A 12,540-nucleotide genomic window follows, 5' to 3' on the forward strand; every position below is an offset into this window, starting at 1 on the left:
AGCGTTCTGCTCGCTATTGAAGACTTTACGTCGGTGAGATGTCTCTCCGACTTCCACTGGGATCATTGCGTCACCTCCGTAAGTCAGCCTGTAAGGCGTTTCTTGCATTGTTGACTGGGGGGTGCAATGATACGCCCAAAGGATGCTGGGGAGCTCGTCGGCCCACTGTCCTTTAGCGTTCCCTAGCCGCTTCTTAAGTTCCCAGAGGATGACCTTGTTGGCTGCTTCGGCCTGGCCATTGGTCTAGGGGTGTTCCACTGAGGTTGGGAGATGCTTGATACAGAGCTCGCAGAGGAAATCCTCGAAGCCTTGTGCGATGAACTGCCTGCCGTTGTCGGTAACGAGGGTGTGAGGGATTCCAAATTTGCAAACAATACTCATCCAGGTGAATCTCTGTACATTTTTGGTGGTGATTTTGGCGAGTGGGCATGCTTCGATCCACTTGGTGAAGTAGTCGATCGCCACCAGGAGGAACTTGAGTTGACCCTTCGCGAGGGAGAATGGCCCGAGGATGTCCATTCCTCATTGGGAAAAAGGCCATGACGACATCATTTGGTGAAGAGTTTCGGGTGGTTGCCGATGTGTGCTGCCGAACTGCTGGCATTCTTTGCATCTTTGTACGTAGTCCTGGCAATCTGATTTCAAAGTGGGTCAGTAGTATCCTACTCGGAATACTCTAGTCCCCATTGAGCGTGCCCCGAAATGCATGCCACATATGCCTCGGTGGATCTCCTCGATGACATAGGCTGCCTGAGGTGTAGTTAAGCACTTAAGCAGTGGGGTGGAGATGCCACGCTTGAACAGTTCGTCACCGACAATCACGAACTTGGCTGACCTCAACCTCATCTTCCAAGCTTCATCCCTATCTTCGGGTAAAACTCCTACCTTCAAGTAGCTCCAAATGCCTGTCATCCATCCCTGGTCTTCGCTGTTGCTGGTGTTGACGATCTTGTCGTCTAGACTAGGTGAGTGCAAGGTCTCCTGGATGATGGTCCGATGTTGTCCAGGGTGTTTGGTGTTGGCAAGCTTGGATAAGAGGTCGGCTCTGGTGTTTTTTTCTCGCGGTACATGCTGTATAGTGAACTCGTCGAAGGATGAGATCTGTTGTGATGCCACGTGGAAATACTGTTGTAGGAGAACGTCCTTGGCTTGGTACATTCCGCTGAGCTGCTCTACCATGAGTTTCGAGTCGCTGTTGCAACTCACTTTCCGAGCCCCGAGGTCATGAGCCAACCTTAGCCCTGCGAGAAGCGCCTCATACTCTGCTTGGTTGTTGGTCACCTTGAAGCTGAACTTGAGCGATTACTCCAAAGTGACTTGGTTCGGTCCTTCCAGGATGATACCTGCACCACCACCTTTGGAGTTGGAGGACCCGTCAACGTGTAAAATCCATACCTGTGGTTCTTCGATTGAGGTAGGTGTGAGCTCGGCTACGAAGTCGGCCAAGCATTGGGCTTTCAGGGCTCCGCGACTTTCGTACTGGATGCCGAACTCGGACAATCACTAGTACAAAAGACCCTTTTTACGTCGGTTATTTAGGGGTTTTTACGTCAGGGAAACGTCCGACGTAGAAGCGGGAGACGTAAAATTTACGTCGGGGGTCAAAAACCGACGTAAATTTACGTCGGACATACCCAGGTCCGACGTAAAAAATCGTAAAAATTTTAAAAAAAAAAAGAAAAATAATGCAGCAGAACGGCCCGTTCTGCTTGGAGAACGGCCCGTTCTCCTTGCAGAACGGGGCATTCTGTTTGGAGAACGGCCTATACTGCTTGGAGGACGGGCCGTTCTCCTTGCAGAACGGGCCGTTCTCCTTGCAGAACGGCCCGTTCTGCTTCCCAGAAATCGCTTTTCTTCTGCGTTTTCCTCCCAGAATCGCTTTTCTTCCCAGAATCGCTTCTCTTCTCTGTTCTCCTCAGGCTTGGCTTCAGCCACTGGTTGTTCCTACTCAAAATATATAAAGAAACACACATAATAAGTTCAAAATACACATTTAGTCGTATGAACACAAACTGCTTGTTTTTGTCGTATGAACGGAGACTGAATGATAGAAAAATTATAAGGAAGGAAGGACCGAAGGAGTAGGAGGCGGAGGGATTTACACAACGAAGAGGAAGAGGGTTTACAGAGAAAAAAATGAAAAGTGAATGCGCGCGGTGTGCCTCGCGCTCTCTTATTCAAATTTGCGTCTTTTTTACGTCGGACCTGGTAGGGTGCGACGTAAATTTACGTCGCACCTGGGAAGGTGCGACGTAAATTTACGTCGCACCTGGGAAGGTGCGACGTAGATTGGACTTTTTACGTCGCACCTGGGAAGGTGCGACGTAGATTGGACTTTTTACGTCGGACCTTACCAGGTGCGACGTAAAAAAGTTCGCAAAAATTACAAAAATGCCACCGCATTTTTTTTACGTCGGATTTTCGTATTTCCGACGTAAAAGGGGTGACGTAATATACTTATTTTCTACTAGTGAATTCTACCAACCAGGCTATCATCCGGCCGGCAAGTTCTGGCTTTCACAAGATCTGCTTGATAGGGTAGTCGGTCTTGACAACTACTTGGTGACTTTGGAAGTAAGGTCGAAGACGTCTGGCTGCCGTGACAAGTGCCAGTGCGAGCTTTTCAATGGTCTGATACCTTTTCTTCGTGTCTTGGAGGACTCGACTGATGAAATAGATCGGGTCTATGTTTTTTGGTGCTCTTGCACTATGACCGCGCTGATTGCGCTTTCTACCATTGCGAGGTAGAGGAGGAGGTCGTCTTTGTGATCCGGCCTCCGAAGAATTGGCAGAGTAGTGAGGAAGGTTTTGAAGCTTTTGAAAGCCTCCTCGCATTGGTCCGTCCATTTGAAGTTCTTCAGTTTCCGTAGCAGCGTGAAGATGGGCCCTGCCTTGTCCGCCAACTTGGGGATAAAACGGGAAAGGGAGACCAACCTTCCTGCTAAGAGCTGGACATCTTTCACGGTCTAGGGACTCTGCATCTGAATGATGGCTTTGCACTTTTTCGGGTTGGCCTCGATCCCCCTGCTAGTGACCATGAAACCAAGAAACTTACCTCCCTGGACACCGAAGACGCACTTCTCTGGATTGAAACGCATGTTGTGTCTCCTGATCTGGCCGAACACCTCAGCGATGTCGACAACACGGTCCACAGCCGAGGTGGTTTTGACCACCATGTCGTCAACATACACTTCCATGTTTCATCCGATCTGCTGGTGGAAAACCTTGTCCATCAGTCATTGGTAAGTAGCTCCTGCATTCTTGAGACCGAAAGGCATCACTCGGTAGCAGTAATTGGCGTGATCGGTGATGAAGGATGTATGCACCTCGTCAGGTGGGTATATCGTTATCTGGTTGTACCCAGAGTAAGCGTCGAGGAAACTGAGGAGGGCGTGTCTGCATGCCCCGTCAACCAGCCTGTCAATGCTCGGCAAGGGATACGAGTCCTTGGGGCATGCTTTGTTTAGGTCGGTGTAGTCGACGCACATGCGCCACTTCCCCAAGCTCTTTTTTACCAGAACCACATTTTCCAGCCATGTGGTGTATCTGACCTCCCGGATGAAGTTGGCGTTCAGTAACTTCTGCGTCTCAGTGATGATGGCTTCTTGCCTTTCGCCACCGACCTTCCTCTTCCTCTAGGCCACTGGCCTTGCCTCCTTGTGGATTGCCAACCTGTGACAGATGAAGTTAGCATCTATACCTGGCATGACGGCGCTAGACCACGCGAAAAGGTCGGCATTCTTGGAAATTTTGGCTTCAAGCTATTTCCGTAACTCCGGGCTCAACTGCCTGCTGATCTTCGTGCATTGCCCCGGGATTTTTCCGATCTAGAGGTCATCGAGCTCGTCGATGGGACTCGGTCGTTCATCGTGGGAATCAGACCTCGGGTCGAGATCAGTGATCTCCACGTGGGTGATGTGAGCCACCATAGGGGGATCACTCTTGCATCGTTCGCCGGACGAGGAGATTTTTAAACTCTCGGTGTAACACTGTCGAGCTGTCTTCTGGTTTGCCTTGACACACTACAAGAAAATTCAGTATTTCAGACGGCAAAAATCCGTGGGAAATGCCCAAAATCCGTGGGTAATGAGGCATTTCCGACGGATTACCGACGGACACTAATCCGTCGGTAAATTGGTCGTCTGAAATTTACCCACGGATTTTTATCCGTGGGTAACTTTCCCACGGATTTTCCCACGGATTTATCCGTGGGTAATTTCCCACGGATTTATCCGTGGGTAACTTTCCCACGGATTTTCCCACGAATTTATCCGTGGGAAATTACCCGAAAATTATAATTTTTTTTTAATTTTAATAAATTTATACGGATTTATCCGTGGGTAACTTTCCCACGGATTTTCCCACGGATTTATCCGTGGGAAATTACCCGAAAATTATAATTTTTTTTTTAATTTTAATAAATTTATTAATGTAACAACCCTCGTATTTGGCCTCTCAAGGGTTCTATTTCACGATATTTCATTGTTTAGTGTGTTTTAACCTTACTTGTGCAATTTCTGGGAAACTTCCCAGAAGGTCACCCATCCCTGTACTACTCCAGGTCAAGCACGCTTAACTGTGAAGTTCTTATGAGTAAGCTACCGAAATGTATATGTATATTGTCAGTATAACTTGTATAAATTAATTCATTTAAGTCATCCTCAAATATACAATCTCATATTTATACTATAATAATAATATATAATAATTTTATATTACAAATAATAATAATTAATAATAATAATATATTTAATTATTATTTATTTATATGTACTTACTTTTATAATTAATGTCTACTTATTTTTATTTAAAATTATAATTTAAATTATTTAATTTTATAATTTATAATGCTAATATAATTTAAAAAATTATAAATATTTATTTAATACATACTTATAAATTAAATTTTAATATTTTAAATAAAATATTAATTAATTTAATATATTTATTTACCTTAAATCAAACATATAAAATTCAAAAAATGTATTTATCCTTGTTTTTTTTTTTCTAATTATCAACTATTAATAAAATACTAACTTAAAATCTTATCTAATTATATATAATATTCTCATATCAAATTTAAAATCAGATATTAGTTATATAAAAATATTAAGATCATATAGTAAAACCAGATATTAATTATACAAAAATATTAAGATCATATAGTAAATTATCAATAAGATTTTAGTTAAATAATTTAAAATAACTAATGTTTCAATTATATTGTTAATTCACAAATAATTTATTCCAAAACTAATTAATTTTTTATATTAATTATTAGTAAAATTTAGTAACTTTTAATTTAACAATTAATTATATCGATAAAATTCAACACACGTCATGAGTTACTGAGCGGAATAACTTTATCAAAGAGTTATTTTATAAGTTATCTTAAATCAAACATATAAAATTCAAAAAATTTATTTATCCTTGTTTTATTTTTTAATTATCAACTATTAATAAAATACTAACTTAAAATCTTATCTAATAATATCATAATATTTTCATATCAAATTTAAAATCAGTTCTTACATTTTCAAAAAATATAAATTTGTCTGAAATATTTCATCAATAATATAGCTTTTCCTACAAAAATTTTCTCATCAAAAATATAAATTTTTCAATAGATTTAATTTTGTTTTATAAGAAATCATCTTCGATTAATATAACATTTTGTATATATGATTTAAGAGTAAAATATTTTTAATTTAATGGTTGAATTTACAAAATTCACATTTAATATAAAGTTATACGTCATCTTGTAACTGATTTTGTCTAAAAAATAATAGATAATCATACCCTTAACTGATTTTTATTTTATATATTCTAATTTTATTTGTAATAATATGATTATATATTTAAATAATTTAATTTTAATAATTTTTTAAGTACATTTTTGTCTTTTCACTTAAAATATTTAAATTTCCATATTTTAATTTGAATTATTTTTTAAGTATAATTTTGCCTTTTTGTCTTAAATTTTTGAATTTCTATATTGTAATTTAAATAATTTTTTATTTCTATTATTTATTAATTCTTTTCTTTTTTAATGTTTTATAACATTATTAAAATATTATAATTTTAATCTCTCTAATTTTATCTTACTTTTTATTTTATAAATATAATTTGGATTATTCATTTTATAATTAAATTAATTTTTTAAATTTTTTATGACTTTACATTCTAAGAATGTATTGAAACTCCTCAATTTTGAATTAAAAAAAAATAATTTTTCACAAAATTTCCCACGGATTTCCCACGGATTTATCCGTGGGTAATTTCCCACGGACTAATCCGTGGGTAATTTCCCACGGATTTGTCCGTGGGTAATTTCCCACGGACTAATCCGTGGGTAATTTCCCACGGACTAATCCGTGGGAAGTTACCCACGGATTAGTCCGTGGGAAATTACCCACGGATTAGTCCGTGGGAAATTACCCACGGATAAATCCGTGGGAAATCCGTGGGAAATATTGTGAAAAATTATTTTTTTAAAATTCAAAATTTTATTAAATAATTATCTTATTTAAATATATTAAATTAATCATAATTATGTAAATCAAAACAAGTTCATTCATACAAAATAAAATGTCATACATAACAAATAAAGTTTAGGAGTTCAAATTTAAAAATAACATATAGTACGATCAGTAGTAGAATTATAACATAATGTCTAATAATCAGAATATCCATGTTGTTGCTATCTAATAATCAAATATTGAGGAACTTCAATAAATTCTTAGAATGTAAACTCATAAAAAATTTAAAAAATTTAATTTAATTATAAAATGAATAATCCAAATTATATTTATAAAATAAAAAGTAAGATAAAATTAGAGAGATTAAAATAATAAAATTTTATTAATGTTACAAAATATTTAAAATGAAAAGAATTAATAAATAATAGAAATAAAAGATTATTAAAATTAAAATATAGAAATTCAAAAATTTAAGACAAAAAGACAAAAATATACTTAAAAAATAATTTAAATTAAAATATAGAAATTCAAATATTTTAAGTGAAAAGACAAAAATATACTTAAAAAATTATTAAAATTAAACTATTTAAATATATAATCATATTATTTCAAATAAAATTAGAATATATAAAATAAAATTTAGTTAAGGGTATGATTATCTATTAATTGTTAGACAAAATCAGTTACAAGATGACGTATATTTCTCTTTATCTATTATATAGATAATCAAACAACTATATATTTAACTATTTTTCTTCTATTCATTTTCTCTGTCTTTATCTCTACTTTCTATATATAGATTCATTGAAGTTTTAAATACTCATATTTATACTCGTTACTTTGTATTTTACTGATTTACTTAAATATAAAATTCAGAAATCAATAAAATGTAAATTTAAGAAAATACTACAACTTAAAGAGAGATTTTTAAATCAATCAGTTATTAGGAACAAAAATAATTATTTAGTGTAATTATTTTAACTTTAATGTTTTAAGTTTTAAATAAAGAAGATTTAATATAGAAAAAATTCCATTAACCCCTACTTGAAGTTTTTCTCAATAACGTCATACAAATATCTCTTCTCAAATTTTTAAGTGAGTATTAATTTTCTTATTTATTTATTTAAGTGGCACATACAACTACTTATATATGATAATACTGTTTATATACTATTAAGGGAAAATAATTTATTAATACAAATATCAATAATTAAATGAGATTTGATTTCTTATTTCATTATTTCAACTTTTTTCAAATTTATTTTAAATATCATGCACACTGTGATTTAAAAAAATATATTAAATTTAAGTAATAATTTTAAAAATGAATTGAAAAAAATATTATTTTCAAAATTGAAGATCAATGAAAGTTTTCGTCAAAATGACATAGTATTGGATGTAATTTAGAAATAAATGATAGATACATATATATGATTTGCAGAACATAATTTAACTCTTTTCCCCCTTATTTAATTAATAACGTTATTTTCAAAGAGATGAGTGATTTTTAAAAATTAAAGAAAAGATGTGTTATTCTTAAATTTGAACGTCATGTGTTGGTATTTTTCAAGATAATAAGTAACAAAAAACACATTTACGCTAATTAGTTTATAATTTATAATAACCTAAACATATAATTATATAAAGGTAATATAAGTCATACCTCACACACTTTGATTTATATTTCTTATTTATATTTTGAAAACACCCATATAATAATGAAAATATTATATAGTGCATTGTTGTGTGTATTGATGCGATTAGGATTGGTTGCATTTGAAAAATAATTGGCTTAAATTTTATTTAATAATTTCAGAGGTGGGAAACTATGTCAGAAATTTCAGACGGATTTTAATCCGTGGGAAACTTCGTCAAAAATTTTAGACGGATTTAAATCCGTGGGAAATTCCGTCAAAAATTTCAGACGGATATAAATCCGTGGGAAATTCCGTCGGAAATTTCCCACGGATTTAAATCCGTCGGAAAGTCCGTCGGAAATTCCTTCATGTAAAAATCCGTCGGAAATTTCCCACGGATCTAAATCCGTGGGAAATTTCCGACGGATTTTGGTCCGTGGGAAATAATCCGTGGGAAATTTGATTTTTTCTTGTAGTGACAGAAACAATCTTCCCATCACTCCCTGGGAATTTCATGGTGAGGTGTGGGGTAGACACCACTACTCCGAGTTGATTTAAGGTCAGCCTCCCAATGATTATGTTGTAGGAAGTGTTGGCTTCCACGAGGAGGTATCGGACCATAATCTGCCTTGTGTCGGGAGAGGTCCCGAAGGTTGTCAGCAGGTCCATGTATCCCCGAGTGTGCACTCGCTCTCCTGCAAAACCGACTAGGGCCTCTGTGTGAGGTTGGATGAGAGAGTGAGGGATGTCTAACCTGAGGAACGTTGGCCAATACAGGACGTCAGCCGAGCTCCCTTGGTCAATCAGTGTCTTGTGGACCTCCCAATTAGCTACCTCCACGGCGATGACCATGGGGTCATCCTGGTTGGGGCTGACGCCAGCGTAGTCATCATCGGTGAAGGTGATCGGCGGTGAGCTTTGGTGCGAAGCCGAGGTAGTGGAGTGGATGCTGTTGATGTTGCGTAGGTGTTTCTTCTGGGCCGAGCTGCTGGCGCCTCCCCCTGCGAAACCACCTGCAATTGTGTTGATGACTCCCCGTAGGGGAGCTGACCCTGTTTCCTGGCTTACCTCGGCTTGCACTGCTCCACCGGCATTTTGCTGAGAGCCAGAGGGTTGGTTCGTGCAAGCTCCCGAACCACGACCCCTGCCTCGTCCTCGTCCACCATAGCCTCCTCGGTGACCCTACTTTCGTTGGACATATTGGCCGAGGTGGCCCGCCTGGATGAGTTCCTCAATACGGTCTCGAAGTGTGCGACACTCTTCAGTAGTGTGACCTGGTGGTGGCAGGGTGAGCAGGTTACTGTTACTAGCCTCCTCCAGGATGTGAACTCTGGGCGTGTTCAGGGGAGTGTAGAAGTCGTATCTCCCCCCATGCCTGTCCTAGCAATTTTCTTGAAGTGCTGTCATTGGTGACCTTCATCTTGTCTTTTTGGCCACTGTCAGGCTTCGCTTGTGATTTCCCGCGAACCTGGTCATGGAAGGCAGAGTGTTCCTCCATTTGGATGTACCCAGCAGCACGGGCGCGGAGCTCGTCCATGTCGCGAGGAGCCTCACGACATAGGCTATCGATAAACGGTCCAGGCTTGAGTGCGATGAGCATGGCATGCAGGGCGACTTCCGGGTTTAGATTCCGGATTTTAACCGAGATGTTGGCAAAATGCTCCATGAATGCTCTCAGTGACTCATCGTCACCCTGGCAGAGGCTAGCCAAGGCGGCCGATGTGACATGGTGGGGTCGACTGGTGGCATACTGGGTCGTGAACTGCCTCACCAGAGTGTGGAAGTTGTCGATGGACTCAGCCGGCAATTGAGTGTACCAATTGAGTGCGGCCCCTTTGAGCGAGGTTGGAAAAACCCTACACAGAATAGCATCGTTATTGGTGTAGAGGTTTACCTGTGTGGTGTACAGGTCGATGTGCTCATCTGGGTCCGTCGTGCCGTCGTAGCGGTCGAGGTGGAGAGGCTTCCATCCGAGAGGGAGTGGCGTCTCCATAATGCCATCCACAAAAGGATGACGGCAGAAGGTTGCTTGATCCCCTACGACATGAATGGGAGCATTGCTGACCTCATGGGTCGACTTTTTCGTCGGTGCATGAGATCGATGCATGGCAGGCCGTGGAGTCGGTGCCCTAGGCGCAGTTTGGGGTTGGGAGACCGAATGTCCCTCTCCCTTGTGCAGGTTGCTCGCCTGAGGAGGATGATCAGAAGGGCGTCGAGGGAGCTGGGCGCGAATCTGCTCGTTCTCAGTGCACAATGCCGCTAGGTCAGCCTCATTAGCGGTTCGCATCGCTGCTAGGTTAGTTTCATGCTTGGCACGCATGTTTTGCAGATCAGCGTCGTGTTGTTGCCGCATCTGTTTGACCTGGTCGATTAGTCTCCTCAATGTGGCTTCGTTATCCATGGTAGCCGTGAGATCTAGGTCGTCTGTTGCACGTCTGCTATGGCTTCTGGTGCAAACCATAAGCGTGGCCGATAAAAGTTGTCTTGATCGGCCCCACGGTGGGTGCCAAATGTTCTTACCGGGGATCCGAAGTAGGGTTGATCTGCTAGGTAAGATCGGTGAGCCTCCTTCACTGGTACGTTGATGCTCCGAGATGGGGTGGTACCTGCAAAAGAGACTCCGATGGTAAAGTTAGGGTTTGTGGGAGTATGAGTCTCGTATAAGTAATGCACGTACTTTGGTGTGAATTAAGGTTTCGTTGGGCCTTGGGCCTGAGATCAGTTATTACTTGATTAGATAGCGGATCTCGTCTTGACCGAGATCTCCCAGTGCATGTCCGAGGTCATCTTGCGCTGTGATGCCGAGCTCGAGCTCGGCATAGCGGTATGGATAGTACAATTTCTATTATAAATATATATATGTTGGGGTAGAGTGATGGAAGCACTTGGTGAAGATTGATGTTCATCCAAGCTTCCATGCAAGGACTGAAAATGCTCCATGAGGTTATCACGTTTTGACCTTGGAATTCTCCTTTGAAGAAGCTTCAATGGAGGAGAAGCACCTTTGAGGAGGTTTGGTTACCTCTTAGAGAGGTGAAGAAGCTTGAGGAACCAAGCTTCTAGGAGAAGGAACTTTGAGAGAGAACCTAGGAGGAGGTTTCTCACGAAATTGACTCTTGAAAATGATAGAGAAATCTGATTTCTAATTCTCATAAATGTCCAAAAGTGATTACAAGAGAGGGTTTTACAAATATATAGGAGAGGTAGCTTCTAGGAGAAGCTAACCTTAACCATGGTTCACTAGGAACCATGGTAAGGTGTAGCTAAACCATCCATGGTTTCTAAAACTTGTAGGAGAAGCTATCCTTGACCATGGTTCACTTAAGAACTATTGTAAGGTCAGCCTAACCTACAATGGTTTAGAAACTTGGAGGAGAAGCTTCAAAAACTAGAAGGAAAACTAGTAATTTTTGGCCATGAACAAGAGATAATGCTAGGCGGCCTTGGCTCCAAATTGCTCCAAGATTTATTTCAAAAATATTTGATTTGGTTTAGTTAGGTTCATCATATGATGATGAGACCTAGCTAAATCAAATCTATGAAAAATTAGGAGCAAAATGAGTCCAATATGCAAAATTTTGCCTAGGCCCAGTTCTGGCCCAATTACTAGTCACACCCTCAAGTATTGCTAAATGTCACCCCCTTTTCTCTACTGAAAAAATACAAAATGAATGTATCAACTAGGGAGGTTAAATGGAGTTAAACTCTCCAAGTAGCCTACCTTAAAATCAATATACAAACACTAGAAAAAGCAAGTAAAGTGCCTCACAAATACAAAGGCAAAAATAAGCCTATACAAAGAGACTACTATATGTACAAACATATGAAAAAGGTCTTTATGATCATCCCATTCCTCTTGGTTCTTTTAGTATATCACCTCTTGGATTCCTTGGCCTTGGCCATAGTCTATCATAGAGGGTGTCACACAAGAAGTATCAAAACAAATAAGCAATCATAAGAATGAAGAAGAGCAGTCATAATGATATTAGCTAACACTATCTATCATTCCTCTAATTACAACATAATCTAACAATGTCAAACTCAACAATATCAACACAAGGAGAATATCATCATCATCATCATTATCAAAGCATCATCCAAGTACACAACAAACAAAACATTGTCAGAGTACATAATCGAATCATGATAAGTACATAACTCACGGCTGATTGGATCGACCTGCTCTGATACCACTAAATGTTACATCACTGGTATTCGGCCTAAGCGGCACACCTAGAATAAGTCATTTCATCACATAGCCTATTACATCACTGGCATGCGGCCTAAGCTGCACACCTGGCATAAGTCATTTCATCACATAGCCTATTACATCACTGGTATGTGGCCTAAGCAACACACCTGGCATAAGTCATTTCATCACATTGCCTATTACATCACTGGTATGCGGCCTAAGCAGCACACCT

General features: G+C 39.1%; 1 protein-coding gene across 1 annotated transcript; it reads right to left on the minus strand.

The window, feature by feature from the left end:
• Positions 1-651: 651 nt before the first annotated feature.
• LOC145954584 (uncharacterized) lies at positions 652-1,179 on the minus strand. The gene has a single exon (XM_083069174.1). The coding sequence runs from the start codon at positions 1,177-1,179 to the stop codon at positions 652-654; it is 528 nt and encodes a 175-aa protein (XP_082925300.1).
• Positions 1,180-12,540: the final 11,361 nt, after the last annotated feature.

The sequence above is a fragment of the Cajanus cajan genome, chromosome 1, assembly GCF_000230855.2.
Source record: "Cajanus cajan strain Asha chromosome 1, NIPB_CcT2T_4, whole genome shotgun sequence".
In the NCBI taxonomy this organism is placed as follows: Eukaryota; Viridiplantae; Streptophyta; class Magnoliopsida; order Fabales; family Fabaceae; genus Cajanus; species Cajanus cajan.